Source organism: Habropoda laboriosa, unplaced genomic scaffold, assembly GCF_001263275.1.
Source record: "Habropoda laboriosa isolate 0110345459 unplaced genomic scaffold, ASM126327v1 scaffold106, whole genome shotgun sequence".
Taxonomy (NCBI): Eukaryota; Metazoa; Arthropoda; class Insecta; order Hymenoptera; family Apidae; genus Habropoda; species Habropoda laboriosa.
In genome coordinates, this window is record NW_017100224.1 from 21,721 (window position 1) to 38,120 (window position 16,400).

General features: G+C 39.5%; 1 protein-coding gene across 1 annotated transcript in view; it reads left to right on the plus strand.

Annotated features, from left to right (window-relative positions):
- LOC108571052 (neurexin-3-like) overlaps positions 1–16,400 on the plus strand; it is a gene marked incomplete at its 5' end in the record, with an annotated part of 121,755 nt that overhangs the window by 21,216 nt on the left and 84,139 nt on the right. The window contains one exon of the mRNA XM_017933022.1: positions 13,846–14,168. Within this exon, the coding sequence (XP_017788511.1) occupies positions 13,846–14,168 (323 nt within the window). The remainder of the gene's footprint in view (positions 1–13,845; positions 14,169–16,400) is intronic.

The following is a 16,400-nucleotide window of genomic DNA, read 5'->3' on the forward strand; positions in this document are numbered from 1 at the left end:
CTCGGCTGTTACCCGGATATTTATGCTAAATAGCGATTTTGAAATGCGATATTGTACCGCGGGGCAGCCGCGAAGCACAACGCTCCTCCGGTCATACGATCGAAAAGGATATTGTTTCCGTTGGAAAAAGGAAAACTACCGGCAGATGAAATTAATCTCATTATTCTCGTCTTGCATTTTTAGTTACTTTAATTTAACCGTATTCAATATCGAAAAGTGTCACCGCATCGGGCCACGAAGTGTAAATTTTCTTCCATTTCTCATACCTAATCTATTTTTTTTTTAATAAAAAAAATGTAATCAATTTTGCCTTTGTTTCGTGTTGCTTCCAAAGAGTCGCATTCAGTGAAAATGTCGAGAACACAATTTTTCGAATTTTTCGACATTAAGCGAAAGAGGCGCGATTGCGCTGCTTGGCACTTTTCGGCCAGATTTCTGGAATAATCCGTGGCACTCGAACGGTTACGAATTATCGAGGTACTTAGAGAACGAAGTGGCGAAACGAATTTAACAGAAACACAAATTCTTCTTTTGTTTGATATTGACCATAATCTGCGCCACGAGTGTGATTCGCCAGAGTCGTGTCTAAAGCTTCTTGGGCCCTAGGCACACAAACGAAATTTGGGGCACATTTTATATAAACAAGAATGAGAGTGATATTTGTTAAAAAGAAAACACAATTTTTGAAGTTAATTATTATAGTTTGTATGTTATTATTTTAGTTCGTTTATATTGTTATAGCTCGATTATTACAGGTCGTCTATATTATTATAATTCGAGATTATAAAAAATGTAGAACGAAAATTTTTTAGTTAAATTTGGAAGTCGAAGCTAGCGGATTGATTTATTTCGTGCAGTATTGACAAACACCTCCATGCGGGCCCCTCTTTTCAGCGACAAACACGGCCCTGGGTTAATGCAGCGTTTCCCAATGTGGGGCAATTTGAAGAATGGAAAAATGATGCTGCACCACCGATATAGTCAACTTTTTATTTATCGTGGGGACTTTAGATTGGAATTGGCTAAATTAGTACCTGAAATAAAAACTCTTTGCGGCAGACACGAAGCTCGAGGATCACGTTAACTTGATGTATTTACCGTGCAAAACAATTATCATTCCGACTGTCTAAGTTAACGTTAAAAAATTTCAGCCAAAATCATTTAGTACTCGCTGAAATTCCATCTTCTTAATAATAGCTTACTCGTAGGCGGGTATTTAAATAACGAGAAGAAGAACGAGATCGTACAAGTGCTCGTTAATAACTCGATCGTATTTCTGGCGCACGAGAATAATCGCAATTAATTGCCTGAAAACCCGGCGAAGTTGGAGTGGTAAAATGATACACGACGATCGGGCGCGGAAAATGCGCGATTCGCTGTTCTCGTCCATTTTAATTAACACCGCTTATAATGAATACCACATGCACGCAATTAAAAAGCCAAGGGTAGAAGATGAAAGCTGTGCACGACAGCACTTACGATTGCTGCCAATGTCGGAATCGGGAGTTTATTAAATCGCCTGTTTCGCGTCGATCGGGTCGCGCGATTCAATTGAAAACTTTTTCCTCTACTCCTCCTCCTCCTCCCATGAGATTGACTTCTCGACCGTCTATTCAAGACAGTTCGAGCATAAAGGAAAGATACGAGAATCAGAGGGAATCGTCGTTGCGAAATGGATCCTCTCGCAAGTCAAAGATCGCTCGATACCTCCGTTTCCTCCTCAATATTCCAACGCACACGGTTTTCGTGGCTCGATGCATCTCGAGATACCTTCGATCCTCGCTCCATCGATACACAATGTATACGTACACGTACATAAATATATACGAAAACTCGTTTTTAAATGTTACGTATTCTCGAGCTTGCAACCTTATAAATCGTAGCCTATAACTTCGTGCAGCTTCTAAATCGTGATTCTCGAAGAAATTGCGAAGGAATTCTATTAGGTTGGTGCATATGAAACGTCGTTTTTTTTTTTTTTCAAGTGAAATTTCAGATACACAGTCAAGGACAGAAATATGTGGACACCCTTCCAAGTGGAATAGCTTTCTTTTAAAAATTAGATCGAACAGTTGTGATCTCTTTGAATACGTTAGAATTGAGTGCATGATTGACGTAGATCTACAAAACGTGTGTTTTAAATTTTATTAATATTGACACTAACGGCGCGTCATCGATATCGAATTGATTAAAATCGATTAAAATAAATTTGTTAAATTGTTTTGAAATATTTGTATTTTGTAATTATATTAAATTTTATATGATTTCAATGAAGCATTCCTCACTTTGCCCCATACTTTCAATAATCAATTTATAAATGCTGTTAAAAAATAATTTTTATTTATTATTCTGTACCCACAGGACCACAGATATATGTCTACATTGTGGAAAATTATAAAATGAGGGATAAATATATGATTTTAGTCAAAAAATAGTTTTTACCGCGTTTAAGAGGCAAATACCCCACTGTGCGGCGGGTAATAAGCCACGCCTTCTCGGGCAACAAGCCACGCCTTCTCGGACAACGATGCGTGTATTTATTTAAATGTGTATTTAATAGTAATCATCGCCCGTTTTAAGGACCGATTCTCGTCCGTTCTGCGCATAGATAGAGAGCGTAGCAGAGAAAAATGTAGGCGGTTAAGTGTGGGTTTGGACGTTCTAGCCCTTAGGCACGCCCCATGCGCGAAGCGAGGGCAGAGAAAAACGTAGGCGGTTAAGTGTGGGTTTGGACGTTCTAGCCCTTAGGCACGCCCCATGCGCGAAGCGAGGTTACTCTTATTTCGAACGATGTATACCAAAAGCGTCTTTCCTTCACTCTGCTTTAATGCGTGTGACATTCGCCCTCAGCTCTGCCCGCGGGCATCAGCGGGCGCCCTTGCCCGCCTGAAGGCCATCAAATTTATAAAAATCATTAGTCCTTGAATTAAGAAATTCTTTGAACGCTACTTTTACAGCATGCTTAATACTTAAACACAGCATGTTTTAAATACTTCTTAGTATAACGAATCGTGACAAATCTAACAACTACACACATGTTAAAAAATAGAAGTATAAAGAGTTTCTTTAAACTGTAGTCCAGAGGAAAATTGAAGTTGCATTTATTTTAAATGTTAAAAGTACACTGCATAATACAAGAAGCTAAAAGAATGTAATCTCATATTTTTCGCCGCTGATCATCTTACTTAATTACAATTTTCCAACCCGGTTATCGCGGTTTTTTTCACGAAGAAACTCCTTCCCTATTGTCAGTTTGTAGAACATTTCTTAGAATGGTGTTTATTTACGTTCGTGTAAATCTTGTTCACAACTGTGATAGAATATTTCGGAAAATTTCGGGGCAGACGCGGAACGTTTCTACAAATTCTGCACGTGACAGAGGCAGTGACACTTTTACAAACATTTTTAGCTTGTCGTCAGCGGAAACACGCGTTCTACCTTCGCCAGGGAAATATTTCAGCTAATTCTGTCATACGAAAGACGACGAATATCCTTGCAAATATGCTAGTCGATTTGTCGCGCAGTGTTCCTTCCGGAAATTTAGCTTATTGTTGAAAATTTCCTGCGACAGTACGAAGCTGCGTGTTCAATTTTGTTTTTATTTAAAAAGTTCATTATTAAAAATCATTTTCTCAATAAGTTGCTGTTGGTATTGTAATACCACGTAGAAAAAATTATACGGTACCATTTAAAAAAGTGAAGGTGACATCGATTTTTTATGGAAAACAGTATTTTTGCAATTTGTTGACAATCGAGCACTGATTAATTTTACTTTCTATTTTTGTTATCTGACTACTGGAAATATCTGAAAAATTGTGGCGACCGTTACGCTGAACACCCTGTGTATGTTCTGTACCTATATATTAGGAATGTCATTTAAAGAAAATTTTTATTATACATACAACACATTTGTAAAATTACAAAAGTCAAAAATCCTCTTTTACTAACATTCTCAATTAATACAAATCCTTCACAAGATACCTCGAGAAGCTTAAAATCGCTTCGAACTTCCGTGTATACATTCGTCACAGAGACACATGTGTAATATGTACGTTCGAATCAGTTAGGATGAAGGAAGAACAAAATTCTGTCTCCCACGAGAAGCGTAAAAATCGATGCTCGTGCGTCCTATTCGCGGACTCGAGTCCGGAACTTTGGAAAAGGCCTGCGTTACTCTTGGTCGTAGCTCGGTCGTAGAATATCAGGAATTTCCCTACTCAATCGTGGAAGGGTACGAACGAACACGCTCGGGTAAATTACAAATTTCCCAAAGCGGTCGCCGGATAAAATCAGAAATTCCAAATGCGTGGCCGTTTGTATTCAGCCGGCGGTCCTTCGAATCAGAACGCTCTTATGAATGCTAATTGAAGATTTTCCAGAGCGACTCTCGCTACGAAGGTTTCAGCTACTCGTCGATGCACCAACGACCGCCATCAGAAACGGGGAAACAAAGTCTTCGCGACTGCGAATTTTATGGAAATGTAATCAAACGAAGCGTTTATTGTAACCGGGCTTTGAGGGAATTCATTTATCGGTTCGCTGGTGTATCAACTGGAGTTCCTCCATTTTCGTCATTTTTCTTTACGTTTTCGTTCCATTTCTTTATTGGTCACGAGGAAAAGTATTGCTGCAAAAGTCTGCGGCGACTCGTAGGAATTTGTAGTCGTGGGGCTGTAGCAGTAAAAGTGGAAAAGATATGAATTGGAAAAATTACGCAGGGTGTCTGTTTTATCTCAATACAACGAAATATCTTTTAAGGATGCGATGTTAGGAAAAAAATGTTTTAACAAAAGTTGTTTGGTATGGAGAGGGACGTTATGTGGTTGTAAGGGGTTTTTAGTTTAAACAATACTTCGTCCGGATAATTTCAAAACTATATTTATTTTGTTGTCGTCGTTGACTATGCGGTTCAATTTGTTCTCCTACAATTCTTACAATTCTCATTTATATTTTAAATAATACGTGCTCTTCTGCGATTTTCACCAAGAAAACAACGAAGAAAAAATTCCAAAATATCGAATAGTTTCCCTTTGTTTTCTTTAACACGATTATCCCGGAAAATCGAGCAAAAACCAGTCACAAGAAATTGCTGTGAATTTCGATGTGTCCCGTGAAAATTGCTTTTCACGAAGCAAAACAAATATCGTTCGGACAATTTGATTTTGTTCTTGTAACAATAACAGTTCATTAGTTTTTACTCGAATAACATCAGAACTTCAATTTAAATGCAAACTTGTAAATCCGTAATGATTAAATTCGAATTTTCTGGATAAAATTTATACGTGTTTGATTAACACCGGTGGCAGCAGAATAAGAGTTGTCTTATCACTGGAAATATTGAATATACACGCACCTTTTATCAACAGACATGCTTACGAGGAAGTACAGGGAGAGCCTGAAATTATTCTCTTATCAATGGATCCATCAAAAAAAATTTTTTTTATATCTCAAGTAGTATAGTTCAGAGAGCTGATTTATCAAACAACTGATACATTTTTTTGTTGAAAAATGTTGAAAAACTGTCCCGGACACCTAAAAGATAAAGCTGTGGCCCTTTAAACCAACAAACTGTTTCTTCTATTGTCGTGCAGTGCAAAATGTCTCGTCTTTAAGACAAAGTCCTCCTAGTGTCTCTGTTTAAAAGATGTATTTTATTTAATGTCCTTACAAATAATCCAAATAAACTTATCAACGGTCCTGCACCCGAAACAATTTCCAAATCTCGACTGCAATCTTCAAAGAGCTCTTCTACCGATTTCGAATAATATTCAGATTGATTGGAAACGTGACCTGGCACGTGTCGCTATATTTATCAGGCATAGTAGCCCAGCCAGGCCGGAAAATCCAATCGGCCTGTACGGACTGGGCATAAAGTTTCAATGCCGCCGCGTCCAATCTCTTGTAAAGCTGGCCGTAATGTATGCGCTTTACAGCGTATCTAGGACGCCGGTGTATCGCTGTCTATAACCGATAACCGACGCCGTGCGTCCTTCTCTCTCTCTCTCTCTCTCTCTCTCTCTCTCACCCTCTCTCCCTCCCTCTCTCTCTCTCTCTCTCTCTCTCTCTCTCTACGCACTACGCCCACGCGTAATTGCGTTTCATGCAGTCCCATCGAACGGCCATTTACGTTCTACTTCGACAGATACTTACCATGAAATTTACACCGACTCGTTGCCGGGAATATTGGTCGCTTCTCCGCCCCGTCTTTCTTCAGTCGCACCACGAAATTTGGTTCGAACGCTGTTAGAAGCACGTCGTGCTGAAGTGAATTTTAGTCCTCCACAGGCAATCTGGGTCTTTAGTGACCCAAGTGAAATTTCTTTACCATGAGAACGAGTTTTTATTTTTATCGAAAAAAAGTTTCAAACTTTTGACTTAACGAACGATTGCGTAATTTAGTAGAGACTTTGGTAAATACTGCAGAATTTTTACAGATTTTTTGAATTTTTTTAGGCAAACTGGTGAAATTGATATTAAGGTGTGTACTTTCTTCTTCTTAATATTTTACGAAACATTATTGCTTCGCTGCTCTGTTCTAACTGAGGTATCGATTAACCCTTTCTAATTGATTGCTCTCGTCGTTCCTCTCTTCAGAAATTCTAAGAACTCCCGTGGAACCATTGGAAGATTTTAGACTGCGACTCGAGGCACAAGTCTCGAATTGGGAAATTAGGGCAGTTCCCTCTATATGCAACGCCTACAAATACTGACTGTCCTTCTCGCAGGACAAAGCTCTCTTTGTTCGAAGAAACCGACCCATATATTTTAAGCTCTTCCAACCGTTTCCATTTCTACTTGTGTGCTTATGATACGTCGATTGAAAGACTTCAACTGCAAAAATTGTCGTAAAAAAGTCAATTCGCAAAGTCCAGCCACAGACTAGTCTATAAAAAGCACGCGGATTAAGCTCAAAACAAATGCTGATTCTGGTGTACAATAGATTGGCGATATTCAGCGCAGAACATTCTCCCAGCGTACAAAAACGATGGTTTTCGATAGATTACCGGTATTCAGTAATGATCTAGTTCGAAACAGATTAAATCGTTGACATTTATGCGATTTAGCGAAGAAAACCACGGATTGAATTCAAAGCAGACGATAAATACGTACCTCGATTCGTGTGTTCAACAGCGATCCTGCTAAAATCCGGTGGATTTGACGAAATTTCGTCGATCAGCAGGACTAAATTAAAACGAACGACTCTCCAAACTAGCAGTATTCCAGCATAAGTTCAGCTGTGTATTCTAAACCTGATGGTAGCCTAAAATTACCCTCGTCCAAGTCAATTGAAATTAACAGAATCGAAATGTCGAATGCGCAGCACCGGTGAGGAAACTCTGAAAGTGGAACAAGTGGAGGTATGATACGCGTTGTAAAGGGAACAGGCCTTAAAGTAGCATCTAAAATAGAACCTTCGGTCATTGTGAAGTGAAGGCACGTTCGTTACAAAGCATCATGGCGCCTCGATAAAGCGAGGCACCCAAACCTACTGGCTCGCTCCCCAGATCAACCTATTAAATGAACGGCGACTGCCAGCAATATTGAGTTACGTGGCAATACCCTAAATTGCTTGACCAGCCAGCATCGCCATAAGCTCCGCACGGTCTTCACTTCGATGCTCGTCGCCAGAATCGATCGGACGATAATTACTGCGCGGCTGAGTGCATCACATTCTTGGGCTGTTGCCTGCAAGAAGCGACAAGTGACAAAGATACCTGCTCGCAACATGGTATCAGGCTTGCCGTATGTCGTGAACACGAGAGGGTAACAAATCGAACACTAGGACGAATTAAAAATCGTCTTTATCTTTGTCAATCTTCGAACGACGGTTGCCGGGTCACCTCTGACCCGGCTCGTAGACTTCTCTTGTTTCGAAACAGTCGTGACTATGTTCTGTTTACTCCTTTAATCGTGATCTATTTGTATCGTTTTAAGCAATATAACACCGTAGTAAAATTAAAAAGTATGCTTTCGCTTGCGTACGAGAGAGATTTTAGTATTGGGTCATATTTGACCCGGTCAACTGTCACGCCATACACTGACCGAGGATTAAGGGAAGAACGAGATTAGTGCGGAAATAATCGTCTGAAGTTTTAGGTTTTTCTCTGATTCCAAAGCTTGCTCGAGGGTTAAACCTTTCGCTGCGGCAAATTTTAGTACAAAACGCGCGTGACAGATTCAGACGTCCCACAACGGTCGCAGACTTTTCTTTTTTGGTATCATTTTAAAATTTGTTTTATTTAATTACGGTGGAAGAGTGCAGAGGGTGAAATTAAGGCTTAAATTGATATGGAAGTGTGCCGAAAGGGACCAAAAGCACAGTGCGAACAAATTTTCAAAGCGCCAATAGCAGTGAAAAGGTTAATATCTTCCCCCCTCCTTTTTCTTTCTTTGTACATAGGGGAAATCTTGCAAAGACACCTGGGTGGGAGAGGCAAGGTAATGTGGGATTTTTACCCATTAAAACCCCAATGTCTACACTCGTCAAGAGTCTTGGAGGGCCCAAGTACTGTGCAATGCTGAAAAAATTGCTCGTGAAAAGAATTCGGGTTTCATTGGGTCATGTCCTCGTAAGCCCACCTTTTTTAACACAATCGTAGCAGTAGTACACATATGTTGTCATTATTGGCGATAACATCGACGAATCGTGAGATTAAGTGACGTGAGTAAAGAAATCTTTCCAGCTCTGCATAGTACTTACTTGTCTTTGCAAGCACGTCCAGGTACCCCCCACTCCTTGTCGTGCGACCCGACCGGGGGGAGGGGCTTAAGTCGGCCCCTCCCTTAAACTCCTAACTAATATCCTCCCCGTTACGCCGATACCATGACCAAGCGATTCAATAAATTATGGAAATTCACAATTAAATGCAGAATGTAATCAAATAATTCTGGAGATCAAAATATTCGAAATTTTCTTGCAAATTTAGCTTCGCACTTGAATTTGACTATGAAATAATTTTTAATTATCCCCTCCTCTGTTGGTCATATTTAGCCCACTTCGTTACCCAAAAAGTGAAACTTTGCACATTCGTGGCTTTGGCACAAAATGGACGATATAATATCGGTGGAAAGCGTTCTGCTCTGTGGGTATCAGGACTTTGATTGGCTATTGAGAGGGTGGAGGTGGTTTTTTTTAGAGAATTCGGTTTTTTTACATTCCAAGAAATGAAAATTTTCCACTGTCATTCTTAGTACATGAATTAGTTTATTCCACAAAAATAATGATTTACGTAATATATTAAGCAATGTTGATTTCTATATTTTTAATTCTACAGAATGCAAAACTTGCTAAAACTTACAAAAACTATGATACAAATTTTCAATTAAGAAGCATGGAAAACTCATGATTCTAAAGATCGCGTACAATGTAATTTATTACTTCTGTGAAGATCAACTTGCTTAAAAGCCAGCTTGGAAAAGATCAAAATGCTATATTCGAAATGTGTGGAATGCATTTAATTAATAATGTCCGTAGACAGATCTCGGTCTTCGAGATTTCTGGAACGATATACGTATACGTACCTGCTAAAACTTCCAGTCAACGTTCTTTGAAAGCCGCAGATCACTTCGTTAACTGAGATACGAATTCCGGTTTATCTTAAAGGATAATTTCAGTTTTGAACGGTTGGGATTACTTCGGCTTTGGCTGAAGAAGTTTAATAGCTTCCAAGATAACTGGAAAATACGATTACGGGAGAACAAGAAAAAGTGTTCAACAAATAAACTTTTCCTTCGAGAAAGCTGTCATTCTGAAAAGCTACGGTGATAAAATCATTTTTAAATTTCTTTTTACCGGTACTAGAAGTCCTATTAACGCGATACAAAAATTTTGAAAGGATTACCTTCCACCATTAAGGAAGGTTCTTGAACGATTACAGACAACTTAATTAACTTGACAAAAACATATTTAAAAAAATTAAATAAAATATCAGCGTAATTATCATTTACAGATTTTCAATCGGAAATTTTTCGAAACTTCGCAAAGCGTTTCAGATGGAAAGTTTAAAAGAATTTTTAATCGTTTAGAAATTCGACGACTGTTCGGATTATATTTTTAAATTATTAGAACCACCCGTAAGAAATTGACGGTTTCACGTTATAACGATTAATTTTCAGATGATAACCCGGTTATACTGAATCCTTATTATTTTCTTTTACGAAGCTTTGATCTTTACAAATTGCAAATACGCACTTGGCAACACTTTAGGCAATATTATCCGCTCATCCGCTCATCATTGAGAACCACGCGTTACAGTTTCGTTGATCTATAGATCCTGAGCATGTTAATTTTTGTTGCTGTATTTTTACTCCTTACAATGCATAGTAAATTAAAATGTATCGAAAAAAGAATTAATACAGCAATTGCAGCAAAAGGTAGCGCTACCAAGTACTGACTTTATCGTCACTTCTTAACCACATTTTTATAACTACATAAGCTAAGTGTTTAACCCTTCGCAATCGAGTGGCGACTGAGAAGCGACATTAATTGTCACTTGGTAAACAATAAATCAGGACAAACAGCAGATCTACGGGCCTCCATGAATTTCTTCACCATAGTGAAACAGAGAATGCATTGAATATTTAAATAAAATCGCATAATTTATTTCTGCGTTAGTTTTAAAAAATAAGTGCAATCTTTCCTACAGCAAAATCACCTCCGAGTGTAAAGGGTTAACTGTTTCGTGTATCTTTAGTGAACGACAAGCGTGAAAACCTTGATATTGTGATTTTATTCCTGCACAGACACAAAAAGCATATTTTCCGTATTGTGCCCCCAATAATTTGATCACCCACTGTATCCATTTTAAGTAAAAAAAAAAATCGATTTCTTGAAACCTCAAAGTTGGTCTCTAACCCCATAAATAAACTACTCCACAGCGCTCTAGCGAAGTTTATTGCGTTAATCGCGATGCACCCTGTACGTATACACGCGTGTTGACGAATGGTAAACAGGGCGTAGCTCATGATCGAAATTACTGCACCAGGCGGCTGATTGTGATCTGTTAAGGGTCCCCTTGACTAATGACCGATACTGAGACTATGGGCCGATCTCCGACCGATCGAACTGTCGTTTAATTGAATCGTAAATTGACATCAAACAACGATCCTTGGAATTCGTCGAACCGCGCGCGCGCTCGAGTCTCTGACCGGGGAAGAGTTTCTTTCGAAGATGTACGTAGGAATCTATGTGCATACACCCGTTTGCACGCTGTCTAATCACGATTTCCGCAATTTCGCAGCAACGTTTGACGAAGTTTTGCGATGGTGCGCGAAACTTACACGCGCCGCTGGCAAATTTCGCCGCCCGAGCTCTGGCCGATTGGACCGAGTTACACACATCCATAATTTCAGCCCCGTGGCGAGAGAAGGGAGAGTGTGGGGGCGAGAATTTGATTATAACTCGGAGAATGCTTATCGTTTGATCGAATCGAAACTGAAACAACTTGCAAATTACGCGGGAAATACAATTCGCTGTCCCATCAAGGCGGAACTGTGAAAGTGGAGGGATTCAACTTCGCGGACGAAGATATTCACGCCTCGCGCTGGTGTAATTATGCAAATGAAAGAATACAATGGTGGATGATTTATGGAGTCGAGCGTGATTATCTGTGCACGTCGTTGGAGCGTGTCTGTTTTGGAAAATGAGGAAGACGATCGAAGGGAAATGTCGATGTTGTTCAGTTCTTTGAACGAGTGTTGTTTTGTTGGCTTTCCCTTTTTGGGGTTCTAATTGGAGATGAGAGTGAAGCTTCATTTTATGTGTAGGATTAGGAAATTGTTAATGATATTAGAAATTCTAGTGAAATTCTAGTGCTGAAGTCTATAGGAATCCTCTGGAATTTGATGAATTCTATGAAAATTTACTGGATTCTATTAATGTTCGATGAAATTCTTTTGAAACCTACGGAAACCTACTGAATTCTACTGAGATCTATCAAAATCTACTAAAATCTGCCGAATTCTATTAAAGTCTACCGTATTCTACTAATATTTATGAAAATCTTTTGAGGCCTATGGAAATCTACTGAAATCTGTTGTAATCTACTGAACTTCGTTGAATTCTATTCAAATCTACAGTATTCTATTAATTCTTTCTAAAAAAAAGTATTAACCCTTTGCGATCGGCACATTTCTCTGGTGGGACTGCCAGCTAAACGGAGCAAATTTAGATTTTTAAAGTTATTTTTGCATAGTTGATTCATTACATACAGGGTGTCCCGTAAAGAGTGTAACACCCGGAAATGGGGGGTTGCTGGAGTGACTCTGAACAACTTTTTCCTTTACCAAAATGTTGGCTTCGCTTTTAAATTATTAACGAAAAACACTGGCCAATCAGAGCGCGCGTAGAGCCCCCGCTCAGGGATGGGCGAACAGAGATTCACGCGTACGCTTGTTCAAGATAGAGCGCGGGTGATGGCAACTTGGCACGTTTATTAGCAACGGCTGTCGATACTTACGTTGTGTTCCTCATTTAACGCAAAATTCGGATGCATTGTGCCCGGGGGACAATTAAGTTTAATGGTGCCGGTCCGGTAAGATGGTCGCAAAGAACAATGCGCCGATATTGAAGTTTCATTGTCCCAGGATAATGGACAATGGACAATCTCGCGGCCGGGTAATAATTAAAATAGTTTCTGTGTAACTTCCGACCAGAGTTTCGTTCGACTTTCACGAGAACACTTATCTCTCTACGAGGGGTTGGTTTCTTATTAACGACTTTGTGTGAATCTATTTAGTTTCGTTTTAATTCGACACGCTCGACGTTTCAAAAACTCTGGAAAACGGTTCGCTGCTAAATGCTGAAAAGAGAGAACGCGTTTTTCACGCACGCTGTATTGTGTCTACTGTGTTCAGCAGCTGATGCGACACGAGTAAACAAATAAAAAGGAGAAACTCTGGCAAGAAGGTACGATCGTGAGAAAATTTTTGCATATGAAGTATTTTATGAAACAACCAAGTTGCATTGTAATGTGAGAAATTTAAAATATGCAGGGTGTCCCAGTTTTTTTCGATCAAACTTTGTCGGTATGCTCTGCGGGTATGAGTAAGGAACAAATTGTTGTATCGTTGGAAACTTCGTTAAAAAGTTAGAACAGTTCTCCATTTGCGTAGCTGTCACTTCCTGTTTCTTTTTTTTTTTTTAAATGTACTGCAGTATTTTAACCCCTTAACCTGTAACAACGTGTCAGACTCGTGGCAGAGATTCTGGTCAAAATGTGAGAAAGATAGTTATATTAGTAAGAAAAATTCATTGTAATCCTAACTTTCGTATGAATTCGTAAAACTGAGGATTACTAAATGTAATTAACCTGTAACAGATTAGTTTTTCGTTACCTGATACAGTACTAAAATAGCAAATGGCTGACGCTTAGATGCACGGTCAGAAAAGAAATCATAGGTTAAGGGGTTAACGATGGACGATCGTGTTTCTTGAAATTAACTTCCTGACAGCATAAAATATCTGTGTTATGTTGTTTTAAAATGATTTGAAATTGTTCCTAGCGTGTAGTATCCGTTGATTTTCCACTGTATTGTTCTTACAGTTGGCTGTAATTAACAGGATTAGCGAGTTGAATTTAAGTTACGAGGTGACGACCAGTTAGCTCAGAAATCTTTCTCGACACAGTCAAAGTCGTGTACGTTTTATCACGCTTTTGAGAAAATTCTAAAACTTTCTATGCGACGAATTTAAAAACTTCTCTCTGTCACAATGATCGTATTCAGCGTAAACTTTCTGCAAGAAAGTGTACAGAAATTTGCAAAATGTTCAAATAGAACATTATTTAAAAGTCTGTTTATAATTTCCAGTTAATTCACGGGAAAACCTTTTGTTCTTTTCGACAGCTGAAACGCAGCTCGGCAAGCAAAGCATTTTGGAATTTCGTACACTCCATGTCGGTGGTTATTTGCACGCCGGAGAAGAAATTCCGCACTTCGTTGGTCAGCTCCAACAAATCTGGTTTAACGGCTACCCATATTTGGAAATAGCACGGAGCTCCGGGAATCATCAAGCTTCTCATCAAGGTGTAACGCCGATCATCAGGGTCACCGGGAAATTCGGCAAGAGGAACCATCCAGTCCACTATCCGATGACTTTCACGTCGAAGCACACGTTCGTCGGTCTACCTGTGCTCAAAGCGTACGTCGAAACGAATATCTATTTCCAGGTAAAAATATTCGAGCAATTCCTTCTTTCTTGATAAGTCAGAATTTAACACTCTCGTGTCTCTCTAACGAACTTGCGAGCTTTCCGACATTTTACTACAATTTCATCGCGTCATTCCGGTATGATTAATGAGAAAGTTCTTTTTTTAATTAAAAATAGCTGAAACTGAGCGATGAATTTTTTCAATTGTCGTAGGTAATTGCATCGCAAACTGTGAGCTTCTAACAAAGCGTTCGAGCCTTTAAAAATATCGCGAGGTAAAGAATCGATAAGCAGGTGTCACTTCTTTAATAATTGCGAGGAAAATTGTAATTGAGAATGGAAAAAAAAAATTTCACGCGAAGGGGATTAAATATTTTTTCGTCGGTAAGCACAAACGAGAACTGAATTAGAAGGTAACAAAAACATACACTTTCTTCTGCAGGTAGGAAAAAGCCGCGGAAAAATCACCTCGCTATCGCGCAATAAGGAACAGATAGACGCTTATTTTCCTCTAATTTGTCTGGAGCTTATAAAACGGAATACTTCACACTTAACGACAGAGAAAAAGCGTCCTCTCTCGCGTGAAATCCGACAAATAAGCGTAAGAGAATACTCGTTTCCATTCATGCTTTGACGAAAAATATTTTCCGAATAATTTTCATCCACGCCACGCGAAGCTTTTTCTTCAATTCAAAAGCTGACACACCTTTCAGTGTCGAGGGAAACAAGCGCCACATTAATCGTACAAAAAATCTTCTCAACCGAAGCATCCTCTGTCTGTGCACCATGCTGTCTATAGAAACAGTTCCCAAAAATATATACCGGGTGTCCCGGTTGTTTCTAATCAAACTTTGTCAGTGCCTTTTATAGCTATGAATAAGAAAAAATGTTTATATAAACATAGGTCGTTTGAAGCTTCGTTAAAAAGTTATAGCAAAATCACGAAATAGAAAGAGAATACTAAAGAGCTTGCGGTTGCTATGATGCAAGACAAGAATAACACTAGCAAAAGTTACACAACGTAAATACAGCTTGCATAAACAAACTAGATGAACATATCGCTCATCTATTTCTATTTTGCATCGTAGTAACTGCACACCCGTTATACCGTTCCCTTCCAATTCCCGGTATTAGCGTTGTAACTTTGCAACGAAGCTTCAAACGACCTACGTTCGTATAACATTCTTCCCTCGTCTACGCCCGTAGAATACGCTGGGAAATTTTGATCGGAAATAATTGAGACACCCTGTACACGTGAAGCACCGCCTCTCAAAAATCCAAACGGCCCGATGGAACACGATTTAAATATTCCGCGAAGGTGAGTTCGGTTGGTGTTGGAAAAATCGCGTCCCGCTCAGAGGCCACAGAGGAAATGAAATGTCAACGGTGACGCGTCCCCACAAAAAGTTAGCCCAATTAGACCCTCTCTCCCCGGATGCAGGGTGCTCGCAATTCGATGCACAAATTCCGGATTAATCGTGGCGCGTGTCACGGTGGCACACGTAAAAACCCAATCATGCCCCGTTCTCCCATGCCAAGTGACAGACAAGCTCCTCTGGCCGTCACCTTCGTAATTACGCCGGTATCCGTAATTGACGGGTTTCTGCTTTTTCCGCTGCCTTTCATCGGACTTCCGGATCACTCACACTTCCCATCTACCGCCTTTTCCACCCTCGCGCCCGCTTTGATACCCATGAAAAAGTACGATCGGCTTTCGTAATCGAACGTACTCGTTACACAGTCTATCCGTGTACCGACTGGTTCTCCGCTCTTGTGCAAACCTTTCCTGTGGCCAGCTTACGCGTAAACGAGGTTGAAGCTAGTAGTAAGGGGAAAAATTGACGGCAATTCGTTACGTCGGACATTTTTAACGATTTCGACGATACCGGGAAATTTGAGCATTTCGGGACTCCGTTTCTTTTATGTATCGAAAGTAAGCTTACAAATGAAATGTAAAAGAGATGAGTTCTGTTTGGTTAAAGGTTTACGTTCAATGGGAAATCTCGCGTATCTTATGAGTAATGTTACGACTGTAGGTTTAAAATTTTAAATGAAATATGTTTAATAGGAAATGAAACTGGGCAGCTGAACTGACGGGTTTTATAGTAAACGGTTCAGATCGCTTAAACTATATACAGGGTGGACCACCTAACGTGAATCACCTTAATTATATTCGTTATTAGTAGACCGATCCAAATTTTTTTCGTCACAGATGATACAATTTCAAAGAATCTTCAAGGTGATGACCTTA